We start from the raw sequence: 17,896 nt of genomic DNA, 5'->3' as shown, positions 1-17,896 counted from the left end.
CACCACTTATGGTACAGAACTAATTCTGCATTGCACAATCACTGCAGAATCTTTAGTGGGGCAATGTTTACATTATGTCTGCACCAGGCCTGACCATTAATATTGGCCACCAGACTAGTACACTTGCTAAGGGACAACATATATATTCATTTTAAATACATTCATGTCAATGAAAGTGCATTTTCAGCAAATAAATGGCTAAAAGCTTTCAAACATGCTTTATTTTTGTTTTATAACAGATTAAAACTACAAATCAAGAAATGTTCCACTGAACTTAAAAAAAAATTAACATCAAGTTTTCTCTATGGAAGGTTGTTCTAAAATGCTTTGCTGTAAATATGTATGAACTCATGGAGACATTCTTGCTCACACCAGTACGTTTCAGCATATTCTTTCACATATGTATAGAGGGAGTTTATTACAACTACATCAAAATTTGGCAAACTAGTAACATAAGAACCCTAGGAATAGCTGGATTTGATAACCTGATCTCTACTCAACATCTGTGAATGGGATCCTGAGAGTCATCACATCCAAGATACAGTACATATCAAATTGGCTGTGATTTGGTTGATCCCCTCAGCACAAGTCCCAGTGCTTCTGATGTAGACTTGGAAAATGCAACCTGGTTGTCATCCTTTGTGCTGCCAAGATCCTAAATTCATACTTAGTTTCCAAACAATTCTAGTTACCAGTATTCACAACTGCTAGTTGTGGGACATGTGAGCACAAATTTTGACAGTGGATGGTCTCCAGGTCAGCCAGTTTTGGAGGAGCCTGTCAAAGCAGAGGGTAGGTTTTTCCACCTTAGCAAATTGCACTCCAACTCTAAGGCGCATAGGGGCCATGTTGAAAACATGGGCTGACATATTGCACAATGTTACAGAGACATAATGTGGGGCTGTTGCAGGCTTCAAAGGGAGCATCAAAGCTGTTCAAAAGGGGAAGAAATGTTGGTATTTATAAAACAGCACACTCACTGGTCATATGTTTGCTATTTGTTGCTGCAGCACACAAGTCTACAGGCAGCTCATGTAGCAGAAAATCTACATGAATGAAATATTTCTTACTGAATTGTTGGCACTCCACAGCTGGGTTTTTTGGGGGGTGGGTGGGGGCGGGAGGATCTACACAACCATCTGAGAATCTTCAAATAATCTTAAGCTTGTAACTATTGCTTTGATTGGAATGTGCTCTTTACAATACTAACAGCTTGGTTACGAATGACTTTTGATAAAAACTCAGTACTCTAGAAGATGGTTTTATACTGCAAGAACAAAACAATCACACTCTTTATGCCATAATTTTCAATCTAGTGTGACATCAAGGGATACGAATGACCAACAAAACAATGATCCAACTAAAAACATAAGTCGTCAGCAGTATTTTTGGACTACCAACGTTTTCACTAATTCACATGCACAGAATCACCAGGCTAGTAGATAGTGCTGTTAAAACTATTGGCACTAGGCAACCATCTCCATCAAGCAAACAGAACCAAAGGCATGGACTCAGGCACAAGCTGATCCAGGAGTGGATCTGCAGACAGAAGCCAACTTTCATAACCACCCTCGTGAAACTGGGCTGACTGCCTATTCTGCCTATTCCACCTTGCCCCCGCACTCCCTCCAATGATCACAAGACAACTTAAGGAATTCAGAAAGTTGGCAATTCTACCACTCTCAACATTCCTGCTGCAAGAATGAACAGACTTCTATAGGCACAATCCAACCAAAATTAAATACTGTTAAACCTCAGGGATTTCAGTGGGAAAGCAAAGCACAAGCTTAGTACTTAACTTTGGTTGGATCGCATCATTTTTTAAAAACCTCCGTATAATATATACATAACATGATCAAATGACATTGCTTTTTATTGTAGTTACAACTTTGATAGAAAAGCATTATTAGGTAAAAAGTACAAATACCGCTTTGGGACATGAAAAAAGCTTCATTTTCTGCAGTTATCAATGTAACCACACCTAAAGTTAACAAACACTTTTCCTGTAAGGTGCTCAGACCTGAGCAGATTTCAGTGTAAGAACCCTACAAAAAGGGGGGGTTTAAGTGAAAGTGTTTCTGATCCAATAAACACTGAGCAATGCACAAAACAGAACCAGATGCACTGATGCAATTTACAAAAAATAGTTTTACCATTTTCACAGATATCTTTTCATAGGTCTCAAGTGGCACTAACTATAAAGTTTATGATAGAGAATTTATATCACCTCAGTTTAATAATCCAGTAAATTACAAAGAAGACAAACAGTGAAAAGAGCATCATGTAGCATAAGATTTTTGTTTGGCTGCCTCTGGAGAGGGTTTTCAGTCTGCCCATTGTAGCGCCGAGAAATCCACCCGTTGAATCAAAATCATTATCCTGTAGTAAAAAAACAAATCACATACTGAATTATTCCAAGCAGCAATTGTATTTGTGCTTCCAAATCTTTTGATTCTCAACACAAACAGCAGCTAGGTCTCTCTCACACACACACACACGTTAAAATCCTCCCATCAGCTGTTTGGGGGGTGAAGGGCAAGTGTGTGGTGGGTGAGGGAGACAACTGAATCCAAGTTGCCTCTCCCAGACACCTGAGGAGTACAATTCCTGCTTTGTAACATGCATGCACATAGGCCTGTGCATCTGATGAATTTGTAGCAACCCCCTAGTGCTGTGTGTTTAATGTCCTCTTTCTGGTACTGGGGGCAGCGTGGGGCTTTTCACTAGAACCAGAGATGCCAAAAGCTAGCTAGGAGAAAGCAAAGGGAAAGTCAGAAGGATGTGCAAGGGCACCTGAGACCTGTCATCCCTCCCACTGTTTTCCTCATGGGGTAACAAGACGTCCCAGATGCTCTTGTGCATCCTTCTGGCATTCCCGCATTCTATCCTGGCCAGCATTTGGCAGCTTCAATTCCAGTGAGAAAGCCCCACCCTTCAGTACTGGAAACAGAAAGTACTGCACAGGGAAGCACTCGCTGCCCTGCAGCACTTGGGGGGAGGCAGGTTGCTACAAGTTTACTGGAACATCTGATCCACAGGTCTACACGCACAGTCCTATTTGTTGGATTGGAGAGGAGGAATGGAGCACCTGGTTGCTCACGTGGTTTCCCAGCCAACTGAGGACACAAACACAGTAGCCTACTTCTGCACACATAGCACTGTCATCCCACAAGGAGCACTTGTCACTGGCTTAAAAAAAAAACCAAAATAAAGAAAAAGAACCCATTGCTGGGCATGGCATAAAAGATCATGTATATGCAAATCTTGGAACTGAGGCGTCTTCTATATAGAAAATTCCAAAACAAGTTTAAGTTACGCAAGGTGAAGATGCCTTATTAATCTAATACTTGTAAATTATCTGTACTACATTTGATAGAAACAACTGTGCATCCTCCATTAGAATTCAACATTGCATAAGTAATGACAGATTTCAATAAAATAAAATCCATCAATTGAACAAATTTCAAGTTAATATAAAGCAACTAAAACTTTTAATCTCATACATACCATTTCACCTAATATTTTATTTTGCTGCTTAACTTCAGTTCCAATTTCAATAGAAAGCTACGAGAGAGAGAAAACAGGAGACTGGTATATCATGACCTATACTACTAAAGAGATTCCATCACACAAATGAGACATTTGTTTGGGAAGTATCAAGCACAGCTAATAAACTTCCAAAAAGCATCTTCCTTCTTAAAGATCCAAGTCAAAGAAAAAAATCAGTGGAAGTATTCTGTAAGATGACAGTCAAACCTAGTCTATTCTATTGAGAGAGATATTGCTATATAGAGATGATTGACTAGGCAGTATACAAATGTAACAAAATTAATAAAGATATAAGTAGAGCCAAGTATAGGAATGTTGTAATGTCATTTTGCAATTCTCTCTTCATTCAAATTAAGGATGTGTGAGTGGTAGCTTTACGAATGAAACACACAGGTCCTTACCTGCTCCTTTGCCACCCCACTGCTGTTCCGGTCCCGATGCAGCCACATGCGGCCTTTGGGGAAGGACAGCTCTATGACCGGAACAGTGGCAGGGCGGTGGAGGAGCAGGTAAGGACCTGCATGCCTTATTCTTAAAGTTACTGCTCTTTGCAGTAACTTTACTGCAGCTGCCCAAAACAATTCATGCACATCCCTAATTCAAATATTTCCTCTTAACTTTATGTTTTGCTTGTACATTTTAAGCCTTAGCCATATATATTTATTAAGGACTAAGCAGTAGTGCATTCCGCTTGGCTAGATCTGCAAAAAAAATGGTGGGGTGCATACTGGGTGAAAAATTACACAACTGAGAAGCAGCCTAGTGACACAGTGCTCTGTGATTAATGGACAAGGAATGAGAAGCCACATTCCCCTACTCATTATCCCCATTTGTCATGGATTTCCATCACAACTCCAATACCACAATCTACTGTGGTCAGATTTTTAAAAAACCAAAAACTTAGACTAGTTGTATTAGATGTGGCAAGGACTACTGTTCAAGGAGATGCACAAAAGAAAGCTGTACCCTTTTTGTTAGAGCAGCAATTGCTGTTCATCATCCTGACTGTTGCTCTTTAATATCTCCCAGTTTCAGCACCCCATATCTATCGAAAATTTAAGTGGCATGCTCCATACTTCCTTATAAAAATTAAAATTAAAGGGTTACCCTCAGAGCATTGTAAGAATTCAGCAGCATCATAAACGTGTACAGCAGGGCTGCACCATTCAGCCCTCCAGCTGGTTTTGGACCACAATTCCCATCATCCCCAGTCACAGTGGTCAATAGTCAGGGATGATGGGAGTTATAGTCCAACATCTGCAGGAGGGCTGAAGTGTTGCAGCTGTCAGTTACTAAGGTAGAGGTGGCCTTAGTTCTCTAAATGTGAAGGGGTCTTGCTGTAGAAGACACCAGCACATTCTCAAATGCTTCCATTTGTGCATCTACAGGCCCAAAGGCAGTGTGCTCTTCCAGTCACTCTGAATCAGCATTGTGTACACTGCAATTGCTGCTGACTAGCAGTACCGTCATCCAATCAAACAGCTTTATTATACAGGACCTATTGCTTTATTATACAGGACCTATTGTGACCCTGTATTACATCCACATCCCCCTGACTAGGAGTGTGCACAGACCGAGTGGTGCGGTTCGGTCCAAATTTGGACTGAACTATGGGTCCCTGAACCAGTTGGGTTGAACCATCAGCTGGATGGGCCAGGTCACCGAACTGGCTCAAACCAGTTCATGATCAAACTGGCCCGGTCTGCAGCGGACCAGTTCGCCATCGAATTGGTTTGTGCACACCCCTACCCCTGATGTTTCCCTTGATCTGCTTGCTTCAGAAGAAATATTCCCTCTCCTGTGATGCACCAGTGCCTACCATAACTAGAGCTATAGGCTGCCATAGAACTGTGTCTGGTGAAAGATATCAGGAGATAATTTGGGAGGTTGGTTTTATTTTCACTCAGGGTCTTCCTACTGAAGATATTGAACAGAAGGTCAAACTAGCTTGTGTCTCTCTTCTGATTCAAGAACCTTCTTTGGACAAAAAGATGAGTACAAGCATCCTAAAGTGCTCTGGAGCTCCCACCCCAGAGCATCACGTAGTTCCCCCCCCCACCCACCCAAAACTGCTCATGGTTATGGCAGCATTTATTTAAAGGGGCAAACGCTGTAAGCATGATGGCAGGCACTTCCACAATTGGTAGCCTGGAGTGAAAACACCTGCCATCAGAGTTATGGCGTTTGCCTCTTCAGATGAACACCGCCATAACAGTGAGTGCTGCGGGGAAGAAGGTGGTGAGCAACACTCCTCTGGAGCAGGACTTCTAAAGTGCCTTGGGACATTTTTACTCATGTACAGCATCTTTTTGTATAATGTCTGAAGAGGGCAATCATATTCTTGTTGAAAGCATTTAACAGAAAGCCAAACTAGCTGGTGCCTTTATTTACCTTCCCTACATCATATGACAAGTCACTTGTTCAAGTGTGGTTCTACAAAGTATTTTCTGCAGCACAACTGCCCTCAAATCACATAGGCTGATGGAGGCAGGAGGAAAAAGGAATTGTCCTGCTTTGCTGCTGAGGGCTGAATGAGATAGCAATAGCAATAGCAATAGCAATAGCACTTACATTTATATACCGCTCTATAGCTGGAAGCTCTCTAAGCGGTTTACAATGATTTAGCATATTGCCCCCCAACATTCTGGGTACTCATTTTACCGACCTCGGAAGGATGGAAGGCTGAGTCAACCTTGAGCCCCTGGTCAGGATTGAACTTGTAACCTTCTGGTTACAGGGCGGCAGTTTTACCACTGTGCCACCAGGGGCTCGTTATGGCAAAGATGGCAAAGAAGGTTTTGACAAAGCCCACCTTAGAATTTGATTAAACTTTAGCTATGATTATTTCATTGGCAGAGAAAGAGTTTAGCCTCATGCTTCATTGGCAGGTCTGTAAACTGACCTTGACTTGTAACTCCCTGGGGACACAACTCTTAGTCACAGTGTGCCAAATATGTAGAGCTTCTGCTGTCCCAACATGTAACTAATATCTTGATTAGCCAAAAAGGGCAGCTGGAGCACAAATCCAATTAGAGGAGGAATTTGTTCCACAAATGAGTGCACTCTGCCTTCGGATGGGCAATATTTTGCCTGAACTCAATTAAGTCATCTCAATTTTTACTATATTGCTGTTGCACTGATTGCGCAAGCATTATGCACTCAAATCAATTTTAAATGCTGCTGCTATAATAAATATACTTACTGATTTTATGGCAGTGACTTTTGAACGTAAACTTTCAGTTAGCCTTTCATTTTCTTCCTCATATACACTATACCCACTATTGGTATAGCCATAATTGCTGCCAGCAGCTCCTTCACCTGAAAAGACAATCAGTGTGGGCAAAAGAAACAGTCAGAAAACAAGAATTCTAGGGGAATTTACTTTTCTTTATTTTGAGTATACTACCACTCATCTTAAAGAGATTAGGGCAGGTAATGATATCATACAATATGAAGAACCAAACATCCCCTCAACCCCAGCAATCTTAGTTAATATAGATACAAAGAAAATGAAGAAAGATGAAGGGAAGCCACTTAAATATACTGAATCTGCCAAATGCCTGCTCTCAAGACTTTTTACTCCAGAATCCCAAATAAAGTACAAGAACTGCTGTATGCGCATGAAGGAATCGCCCTTTCACTGCACTAACAATTGTGTGTGTGGGGGGGGGTGGGGTTTAAAGTGTGCTGTCAAGTTGATTTCGATTCCTGGCAGAAATTGACACAGAGCCCTGTGGTTTTCTTTGGTAGAATACAGGAGGGGTTTACCATTGCCTCCTCCTGTGCAGTATGAGATGATGCCTTTCAGCCTCTTCCTATATCGCTGCTGCTTGATATAGTACCAGTGGGAATTCGAACTGGCAACCCTCTGCTTGTTAGTCAAGCATTTCCCTGCTGCACCACTTAAGGTGGTTGGTGTGTGTGTGTGTGTGTGTGTGTGTGTGTGTGTGTGTGTGTGTGTAGGGGGGCATAATCACTGTTTTCAAAGCCAGTGCTTCCTTAACCTTCTGAACAGTGTTGCATGTTCAGCAGATTCTCGTCTATTACACTGGAGAGCCATCTTGTTTATCCTTGCACTGGCTGTAGGACTACAACTGGCAGAGATTAATATTGCAAGTATTCCAATGTATATTCAAACACTGCCATATGGTTTGAAAAACAAAAATTCTACAATAGTTTTTGCGCCACCAAGAGATACTCACAGCATAGCTCTTAAAAAGCTATGCTTTTTCTTTAAAAACGAACAAAAAACCCCACCACAAAGAAGTTTTGTACACCCATCAGCGCAAGCAAAAATCAAGGCTGTGTATAGCTCCTTTTCAAATGGCATGTGTCCAATGTTCCCTCTAAGGAGTGTGCATGTGCCTGCATTCACAAGTTTTTTGATGTCCGCTCAGTTAATTTTAGATCCCGCTGAGGTTGAATCAGGAATGCCCCACTCTGAGTGGACGTGCACACACTGTCTTGATACTGCCGCCCAGAACAAAACTCATTCTGCACATAGATGGAAAAAAAATAGAGGGAACACTCCATGTGTCCTACCTTTAAACCTTATTTAAAGTATTACTGTTTTCCATTTTCTTTTCCATTTTACAAAGTAGTTCTGATATGGTGTGGCAGAACTACGTGCCTAAAAACAAAGTTTAGAAGCTCTAGGGGGTGCATGCAAGTCCCAAAAGTACACACAGAATAACCAGGTCTCCACACAGTCACAGTAACAAGGCAACACTACCAATACACAAGTTGCATATGCTCATCCGAAAAGAGACTCACCATGAAGCCAAATGAATAAGCAAAAATTTAAAGGGACAATGTGTGCAGTTTGGAAGACTTACTGGCAAGCTTAACTGCCTCGATTCTAAATTTCAGTTTTAGTCCAGTCTTAAATTTTAATCCACCATTCTAAGGACATTGTTGGAAACTAACAAGGAGAGCGCAGGAGAACTATACTGAATAACAACATAGATTCTCCCACCTTTCCACAGACACTGCAATGCAAGCAAACCTGATAGTCATTATAGTACAAACAGAAGAGGATGGGGAAAAGATGGAAGGCACAACCTAGCAGATGTTAGTCACAACTGAGTCCCATTGCAAGCAATAGCATGAAACTGCTGCAAAAAAATGGCAGGCTTTCAATGGGAATTCCTAATGACTAACTTGCAGTGGACTGTATTCCAAGTCTTGGATCAGACAACAAAACATCACAAACAGCTTATTTCTTAGGGAATGAGACAGATTTGCTTTCAGGGGATAAGTCAACGTTATTATCACTACATTACTTGCTAAAAAAATGGAACTCATCATTCCACTGACACTGGAATCCTAAGTAAATCTGGAAAGGGTGGCATGGCTTACTTCTGAGCAAATTGCTGCTTAGGCATGGGTCACACGTGAGGAAGTGTTATCTATTATCTGTAGAAAGTGTGTTGGGTTCACTTTGCAAGGTCCAGGTTTAGTAATCTTTAAGGTCCTATGAAGATAATGGCTTCTTTTTTTAAAGGAATGTGCAGAAATGTAACCTTATAAGAGTTCAAACATAGCAGAACTATCAGAAGACTGCACTGCTTCGGTTGCATGCCAAGCACACACCAGTCTCCAAAGTTTCCTCACAATGCTCTATATTGTCCTTTCCAATTAAAAAACAAACAATACTCATTTTGCAAAGGTAATATTCCTGATGGCCAGTTAGCACCCCCAAATACAGTTTTGCTCTAGCAATAAATCAATATAAAGGAAGCAGCAGTATAAGGCTCAAAGGTTTATACATTTAAAGTTTACAAAACCTATAAAATTATGAAGTGCGAGTGCCAAATTAATTTGCTTTACACTTGGCTGGCTCTGGAGGGGAGTAAAGGAAAGGCAGGTTATTTCACTGACAACTAATAACCCAGAAAACACTTTGACTTTCTTGATAACAGAAGTGGGAGAATCCAGGTTTTGCCTTCCAGATAGGTAAATAGGATGGATATCTACATTTAGGCCCCATGGCGGAATTCAAGGCAGCATTCATAGGGTTTCCAATTTGTCTCCCATCCAAACAAAGAATAGATGTGAACCTCTTTAGCTTCAACAAGGTGTTTCATCCTGTGTCCTCAAACCATCTTCTGTGCACCAGACATCTACAAATCCACTTGCCAGCTCACCTGTGGCACTTGCCCCCAGGCCCCCTGAGGAGCAGGGTAGCCAGTACCACCACACAGATCTCCACACCAGAAGTCTCACTCCCACTGCCATTTTTGGCAGCTCCCACTGTTTCTCACCATCTCCATATCCTAGTGCCAATGACAGAAGACCCACTTCTCTCCTAAGCCTTCTCTGCCTGTGTGCCAGAAAAGGATGTGGGAAAGGGGGTTGGTGGTGACCACAAATAGTGGCTGGCTGGTGATCCAAGCATGAATTTCTGGATGCTGGGTACTCTCATATTAATATACTTACTTACTTACTAACTGACTGAAGCAGTAAATAATCAATTTTTTATGTAAGATGAGGCACAATGTTTAGGTAGAAAATTTCACATTCAAGTGATTAAAATAAAATAAATGCCAAATATATTCATTATACAACTTGTACCTCAAGTAACTGATGTTCATAGGAAGCAGCATATTATTTTACATGGTCAAAGTTCAAGTAGCTGTCTCACAGACGAGAGATGTCTAGCATACTGCCAGATGTTGTCGGTTTCATCATTTACGTAACAAACCACAGCCAGATTCTTTCCAGAATCTCAGCTGTCAGCTGTAAAGAGTTTCTCAACTTTCATGATAGTGAATGTGAACTAAGCAGGACAACCCTTGGACTACAGACAGCTTCACGGATACAAAACTGCCATCTCTGAGTCATAGTTAAAGTCTCAGGGTTGTTTCTACTATAATGTGCAAGATTAATCATTTCACTATTGCAGGGACTATGAGTCTATTTACCTGTTTGCCAGTGATGAGTAGCCCCAATTAAAAGTAAGGTAAAGTGTACTGTAGAGTCGGTGTCAACTCCTGGTGACCACAGAGCCCCGTGGTTGTCTTTGGTAGAATACAGGAGGGGTTTACCATTGCCTCCTCAGTATGAGATGATGCCTTTCAGCATCTTCCTATATCGCTGCTGCCCGATATAGGTGTTTCCCATAGTCTGGGAAACATACCAGTGGGGATTCGAAACGGCAACCCCTGGCTTGCTAGTCAAGTCATTTCCCCGCTGCACCATTAGGTGGCATTAGGTTAGTCCCAAGTAGCACAGGTCTGTTCCCTCAGGTCTCAGTGAGCCACAAATGCATAAGCAGGGAGAGCAACACGATAGGAGAAAAGATGCCCTTCTTGCCAAGTTCTCTGCAGAGAGTGGAGGAGGCGAGTTTCACGATCAGTTAGACCCGCCTTAAGAGGGTTTGTGGGGAGAGCAGGCTTAGCCCGCGCTCCCCGCAGACGATCACAATTGCAGCCCTGGGACGACTGCTGGCTCCGTCACGGAGCCGGTGGGGTCTGCGGGGACTGGGGGCCGCGTGGCCTCCAGAAGTTCCAGGATGCCCCACACAAGTGTGCAGGGCATGCTGGAGAGAGCCCCGAGCCCAGGAGGCTCCTCGTGTGTTGCTGCAGCGCAGAGCCACACCGCAACAATACACGATCCAAAAGACAAGGTTAGTAGAGCGCTTGCTCTGTCAACCTCGCTAAGGGGAGGGGTACTTTGGGAGGTTTGCTGCCAGTAGCATGTGGCTCCCGTAGCAGCAGATGATCAGCAAAAAGTGGGCTAGGCTCCCTTAGCCCGCTTTTTGCCGATCGTGAGAATCGCCTCACTGCGTGATCTCTCCCCTTCCCACTGGGCTTCTGTAAGAGGCAACAGCAGTAAGATACTGCTGGCATGCCTCATGGATGGATAAAAGAAATACTATTTCTCTCAGGAAAGATGATGAAAGGAGGGGCTGGTGCCTCTCCCTTACAGCTGGGCTTTTGCAGAAGGCTACTGCCATGAGGCACTGCTTGCATCTTCTACAAGAATGCCACACAAGGGCCAAGAGAAAACTTCTTCCTAGTCCCTTCCCTAGAGTGCTCTGCACACACAACCGAGGGGTTCCCAACCAGTGTTGCCTCTAACAAGGATTCCCAGTTGTTGTTGACTACAACTCCCAGCATCCTCAGATGCAATAGCCTTTGCTTGAGGATTATGGGAGTTGTAGTCAACAACATCAGGGAATCCCCGTTAGAGGGAACACTGTTCCCAACCTTGAATCCCTAGATGTTGCTAGACTAGAACTCCTATCACTCGCAGTCACAATAACCAAAGGCCAGAGTCCAACAACAACTGGGCACCCAAAATAGGGAACGCCTGCATTACAAGACTGGGAGTGAAAAGGAGAGGATGTGGCAACTACAAATAATGGCAGGCTGATCAGCTAAGCCAAAATGTACAGAGTCCTACACAGCTGATTAACTTAGTGAGGCCTGCAGTAAAGAAAAAGCATTTTTGGCAAGCAGTGCAAAGCAAAGTATGGCAGAGAAATGTGAAGAGGAAGATTCTGTCATGGGCTATGGCTAATAAAAGTGTTATGTAAGAGGAAGGCAAAGTGAGTAAGAGAGAAGAAAAACCAACTTATTATACAGAATGCGCCACAACAGAACACCATCCAAATTACTCTGCAGATGACCATCTCTATGCAAGACCCTAATTATTCCACAGGGAAAAAGAGCTAGCAGGATAACTAAGCTTTCTACTCATTTGCTCTCCAAATTAGGCTGGCTCTCTACACACTACATAATATTTCCATTAATAGTAGGCCTTGCTTAAGTGATCGCATCTGCTTTGACCACAATAATTAGAACTCTGCAAAGGAATTGCCGATCAAGGATATTTATCCCTAGAGACCACTCACTGGTCAGGTAATGGAAGTTTAAGGCTGCAAACCAATATACAGTTACTTGGGAGGAAGCTCCACTGAACTCAATGAGGCATAAACCAAATTAGGACTGGGCTGTTGGTGATACACATATACCACACACACTTATCACTACAGATCTCCTGCATTGTGCAAAGGTGGCAATTTGTATGGTGCATCTTCAGACCTAGGGTAGAATAGTGGCCAAGACTGAGCTAGAATAAAACTTTCCCTGCTTGGGAATGGGGCTGTACCTCAGTGGGAAACAGTGTTCCCTGTAAGAGGGAATTCCCAGATGTTGTTTACTACAGCTCCCAGAATCCCTAGCTGCAGTGGGCTTTGGCGGAGGATGCTGGGAGTTGTAGTCAACAACATCTGAGATTTTCTGTTAGAGGGGACACTAGTGGGAGACAGTGTTTCCTCTAACATGGATTCCCAGATGTTGTTTACTGCAACTCCCATAATCCCCAAACAATAGCCACTGCAGCTGGGGATTCTGGGAGTTGTAGTCAACAACATCTGGGAAGACCTCTTAGAGGGAACAGTGCCCTGGAATGCCAATCTTGGAAGTCCCATGGGGAATTGTCTCACATGCCAACTGGCTGCTGCAGAGCAAGGCTGAGGAGGAAGTGCACAGAAGGAGGTAGAACAACCCACCTCAGAGGTGGAGCCAGTATGCCTCCTTCCAACACGCTTCCTCAGCCTCTCCCAGCTGGCTTGTGGTCAGTTCTCTAGCTGACAGGCTTGCTCTAGAAAGCAAGCCTCCCAGCTAGTGAACTGGTTGCAAGCCAGCCAGGAGAAGCGGAGGAAGCGCGCAGAAGGCAGACTGATCCCACCCATGGCATTGGCATGAGGGGTTGTGGCCCAAGGAGTTGGTATGCCACTACAAAAAGGTTGCTGACCCCTGGAGTAGACAATACTGAGCTAGATGGTCCAAGGGTCTGACTAAGTATAAGGCTGCTTCCCATGTTCCTAGTGAGCTCACTAGGTAACCATAGGCAAGCTATGTCCTCTCAGCCTCAACTGCAAAACGAGGATAACACTTCCCTTTCATGGTTGTTGTAAGGAACAAGATAACTAATGTGAAGCACTTGGAACACTCAAAAAGCATTATACAAATATTGTTATTAATTTTATATGTGTTGTTATTAATTTTATATGTGTGGTAACTTCAGCGCAAGCTACATCACCTCTGCATCGATCTCCCATATCTTTTAAGGGTGAACCACACCCAATTTTTAATGTTAACACTGTGTTGTTACTAGAAGTACTACGTCACATGCCTCCCATGATCAAAAGGTTTGCACCTGCCAATAGTTGTTTTTCAGAAAGAAAGAAACATGTTTCAGCAAGAACAACAAGCATTCCTGGAGAACCAGTATGACAAAGGCAGCACAAATAGTCCCACAATACCAAATAATTACTTCTGTACATCCAACAGGAGTTAAGCAAGGCCCCAAAATGATTTAAATTATGGAGACATGCCTTTAGCACCAAGCCAGCTGATTACTGTCAGGCCTTAATAGTTTCCAAATATCACAGAGCATTTGCATTGGCCCACTTTGATGTGTTGCCCTCAGCACTGCAATATGGCAGATATGGTGGGACTCCCTACTCTGAACATTACTGCCCCTGTAGTACACAGGCCATAGAGGATGTGGGTCATGCTTTATTAAATTGTGACTTTTACAAGGATTCACGCAAATCATTTTTACCCTTGATTAAGGATCTACCAGGCAGAGGAGATGAAGCATACATTTAATTTCTTTTATCAGATCATTAAGCCCACGTTACCCATAACGTGGCTAAATTTTGTTTAATAGCAATGAATATATGACAACAACTAATGACCATTGTAGTGGAATAGTTTATCATGCCACTGTATATTCGTAAAGATGTGCTGTTATATTGTACGTGTATGATACTGTGCTTTCACCCCCCTCTTTTTCCCCCTGTACTGGTCAAAGACTGCAATAAAGTTTATCTATCAATCTTCTGTACATCCTACCAAACAAAAAAATTAGTTGGCGAGAACACTGTTCACATCTAGCATCCTCCATATTCCCTTACTTGTTGCAAGAGGAAACAGAAGAGGCACAACTCTTTTATCTGCATGAGCTACACACTGGGGACAAACTGGTGGAAAACAGGAGTGTTAAAAGCCCAATAAAATGTGTGTGTGTGCATTGTGCAGCAGAAGTGGAACACCTGACAGAATTTAGTTCAGGAAAGCAACCAGAGTAAACACATCTGCAGCACTCCATTAAATAAAAATGGAATATGAAGGATGCACTATTTAAAGAGGATGATCAATCCTTCTGTTTACCATATTTACTTTAAGAGAAACCAACTCTGAATTTAAGACAATCCCCTTAAAAAAAATACCAGGTTATAAAGCCAGGTTAAAACCAGATGATACTATATTTACTTGAAAGGGACTCTGAGATGAACCCCTGATTTCTAACACCAAAGAACTTACAAAAATCCTAGTCTTGGATTCAGGTAATTACTAGGGGCAATTTCTCCCATTTCACAAAATACTTATCACTTCTGGTGGAACCGAGTCACATTCAATACAGAAAACAAGTTCTACCACCATAGTGATGTGTTCCAGTAGTAAAGTGTGTCATCGAGTTGGTGTCGAATCCTGGTGTCCACAGAACCCCGTGGTTGTCTTTGGTAGAATACAGGAGGGGTTTACCATTGCTTCCTCCCATGCAGTATGAGATGATGCCTTTCAGCATCTTTCTATATCGCTGCTGCCCAATATAGGTGTTTCCCATAGTCTGGGAAACATACCAGCGGGGATATGAACTGGCAACCTCTAGCTTGGTAGTCAAGCCATTTACTGAAACTGCCCAACAGTGAGCATACCATGAAGCCTAAGGAACAGGTGGCATCATAAAACTCTCCGAGTAAAGTTTATCAGACTTCGGGCACCTGAGCAAGGATATGGGACAACTCAGGTACTGCCAAGATCTGCAGAGCTGATCGACCATATGGTCACTCTCTTGACAGACGGTGGCGACCACTGGTGGAGCCAATTACCACCATACTTCTGTAATGAATGCCGCAATTCTGAGCACATTTACATGGGAGTAAAACAAACAAACCCACTAACGCAGTGAAACATGCACAAGATTTGGGGCGGGGGGGATGTCTTAGTTCAATAGCCACAGGAGGGAGAGACGAATCGGGCCTCTCTGCTTCCCAATCCTTTGTCTTGACTGGATAACAAGGTGCCTACATTGGGAGGAAAACATCTGGACTGGAGGAGGCTTAAGTCATCCCGGCCAGTTTTTGTTTATACACCGTGACTTGGTTTGGGAGAGCATAAAATGGGCAGGGAGGGGAAAGGGGGCAGGGGTCCAGTCCCTAGCAACCAACTGCGGCCTTGACGACAGGCCTTTTCCCCGGAGGGAGGCTAGGCCAGACCCGGCTCCCCATCCCAAGCTGCCCCTGCTGGCCCTCTTTCTCCCATCCCAGCTCACCCCACTTACTTAGCCCGGCCCGCCTCATCCTTGCTCTCCGTGAACTCCCACCCCGCCGCAGCGGGTGAGGTGAAGCCTTGTTCCCAGCACCCGAGGACGATACTTGGGGTCGGCTTTCAGACCCTCCACCCCGGCAAGGAAACGAGGCAGGGAAAAGTGGGGGGGCGCGACCTTTCCGAACTCTGACTACAGATCACCCCACGAACGCCACGACAGCGTTTAGTCCTCGCAAAGCCTTTCGGGTAACGTAGTTCTCCGTTCTCCTTCGCTGGGCTTTCTGGGTAACGTAGTCTCTCAGGCAAAGGGGAGGGAGGGACGCTAGTTGGTCTTCTGGGGAATGTAGTTCTTGGAGGCTCCTGATGTGAGAAAGAAGGATGTAACGTTATGCTCGGAAAGAAGTTCTACATATGCTTTGCTGAAGGGGTGTGTGTGTGTAAATCCATGAAAAGGGGCGCGCGCACGCACACTCACTCACTATTGCGCGCGGGGCGGGAGGGGGAGTGAAATCTGTTTGCGAGAGCAAGTTAGATTTCTTTCTTTCTCCCCCCCCCGCCACCCCGAGCATCTAAGACACTATGGTTATTGAACTTTGATAAATACAATGCAACCCAAAGCTGTTTATCAGGTTTGTGCTGAGTTGGTTTTTATGATTTGGAAAAGAAGCTGTCCTCCTCCTCTCCTCCTCCAGGTCTTCCTCCAGTCAATCATGTTCCTGTTCTGAATTTATGATCTTGCTCAGAAAAACCCTTCATTTCTCGATTTTTAATATAGTTGCATTATAGCTCTCTTGCCGATTTAAGGCTGCGGTCGGATGCACACTCACTGGAGAGTAAACCATTCGGCTGTGCGGGACTCAGTTTACCCCGGAAATGTGCACAGTTTCAGGCTGCAGTCTATTGCTCTTGCTGATTCGTGAGTAGGAAAAGTAGTAACATTGTACACGTGGTCCGTGCCCCTTTTTAAAATCCTACAGAGCTGTTGTACTGGTGGTTATTGAGGGTCAGACTACTGTTTGTTTATTTACTAAACCTTTATACCCCGCCATTCTCATTACAGGTTCAAGGCAGGTTACAGCAACGTTGAAAACAATAAAAATGTGTTCACAAAATAATAATAATATGTATTATTAATAATACATTTTTTAAAGGGTGCAGACTGAGGGAAAGCTTGAAGACCAACTCCTCACATAAAATTTGTGGAAGGGGAAAGCAAAGACACTTTTTGGTGAGATATGGGTTATTAGATTTGGCGGGGAGGGAGTTCTGTAAAATGAGGGGACAACTCACCAGTGCTTGGGCTGATGGGGGTGGGGCAGGGCAGGGAAGGAGGAGAATTTGCACTCTTGTTCAAAAGGATGTTTTTAAAAGTGTGATAAGACCAAAGAGCAAAAGATCTCAGAGACAGAGTAAAACCACACCAGAGAGTCATAAGATATGTGAAAAGGCTTGCCAGAATAACCAAGTTTTTACAAGCCATAAGAACATTAAATCTCCCCAAGGAGGGAATTCAGTGTTATATTAGTAACATGTGTGCCTCTGATTTGTTTAGGCTCACCACACTCAATAGGAGCTGCAGGGCATAGGGGTGATCTGGATCCAGACCATGGTGTGGGAGGAGGGTTTCAGTCCTTTGACCCTGCAATAGTCTCAATCTGGACTGCTCTCCCTCATGCAGGGGTGGAGCCACCGTTGGGTGAGCGGGTTCAAAGAACCTGGGCTGCCATGCCTTGCAGCCCCAGACACCCCCCTGCATCTGATGTTAGACACAGGGGGCATTATTTCGCTCCCAAATGGGGCTGTGCATCCCCATTAAGCATAAAGGGCCTCCAAACCGGTTCAGTGCACATCCCTAATGCTATTTGCTCTGGAGCAGAAATGCTACAATTGACCCATGGGAACTTCCCCCCAGGGTATTCATCAGTGGCTGGCAAAGGGTTAAATCCTGCTCACCATCTTGATCTCAGGGGACCCAATCACTCTTTTATATACTAAATAAA

At 43.7% G+C, this 17,896-nt stretch overlaps 1 protein-coding gene across 1 annotated transcript; it reads right to left on the bottom strand.

Annotated features, from left to right (window-relative positions):
* Positions 1–193: 193 nt before the first annotated feature.
* On the bottom strand, positions 194–16,258 carry BET1 (Bet1 golgi vesicular membrane trafficking protein). The gene is made up of 4 exons (XM_053265611.1): positions 15,910–16,258; positions 6,752–6,867; positions 3,508–3,564; positions 194–2,379 (listed from the first exon to the last, which is right to left on the bottom strand). Exons 1-4 carry the CDS (start codon positions 15,926–15,928, stop codon positions 2,224–2,226), a joined length of 348 nt encoding a protein of 115 aa, XP_053121586.1. The 5' UTR covers positions 15,929–16,258; the 3' UTR covers positions 194–2,223.
* Between the last annotated feature and the right edge of the window lie 1,638 nt (positions 16,259–17,896).

The sequence above is a fragment of the Hemicordylus capensis genome, chromosome 6 (genome assembly GCF_027244095.1).
Source record: "Hemicordylus capensis ecotype Gifberg chromosome 6, rHemCap1.1.pri, whole genome shotgun sequence".
Taxonomy (NCBI): Eukaryota; Metazoa; Chordata; class Lepidosauria; order Squamata; family Cordylidae; genus Hemicordylus; species Hemicordylus capensis.
This window is presented reverse-complemented; position numbering and strand designations above follow the sequence as displayed.

Excerpts from the sequence above, each read along its gene's own strand:
- BET1 (XM_053265611.1), bottom strand. Across the intron at positions 3,565-6,751 it reads AAGTCACTGCCATAAAATCA|CTTTCTATTGAAATTGGAAC; the intron begins GTAAGTATATTT and ends TCTCTCTCGTAG. Across the intron at positions 2,380-3,507 it reads ATAAAATATTAGGTGAAATG|GATAATGATTTTGATTCAAC; the intron begins GTATGTATGAGA and ends TTTTTACTACAG.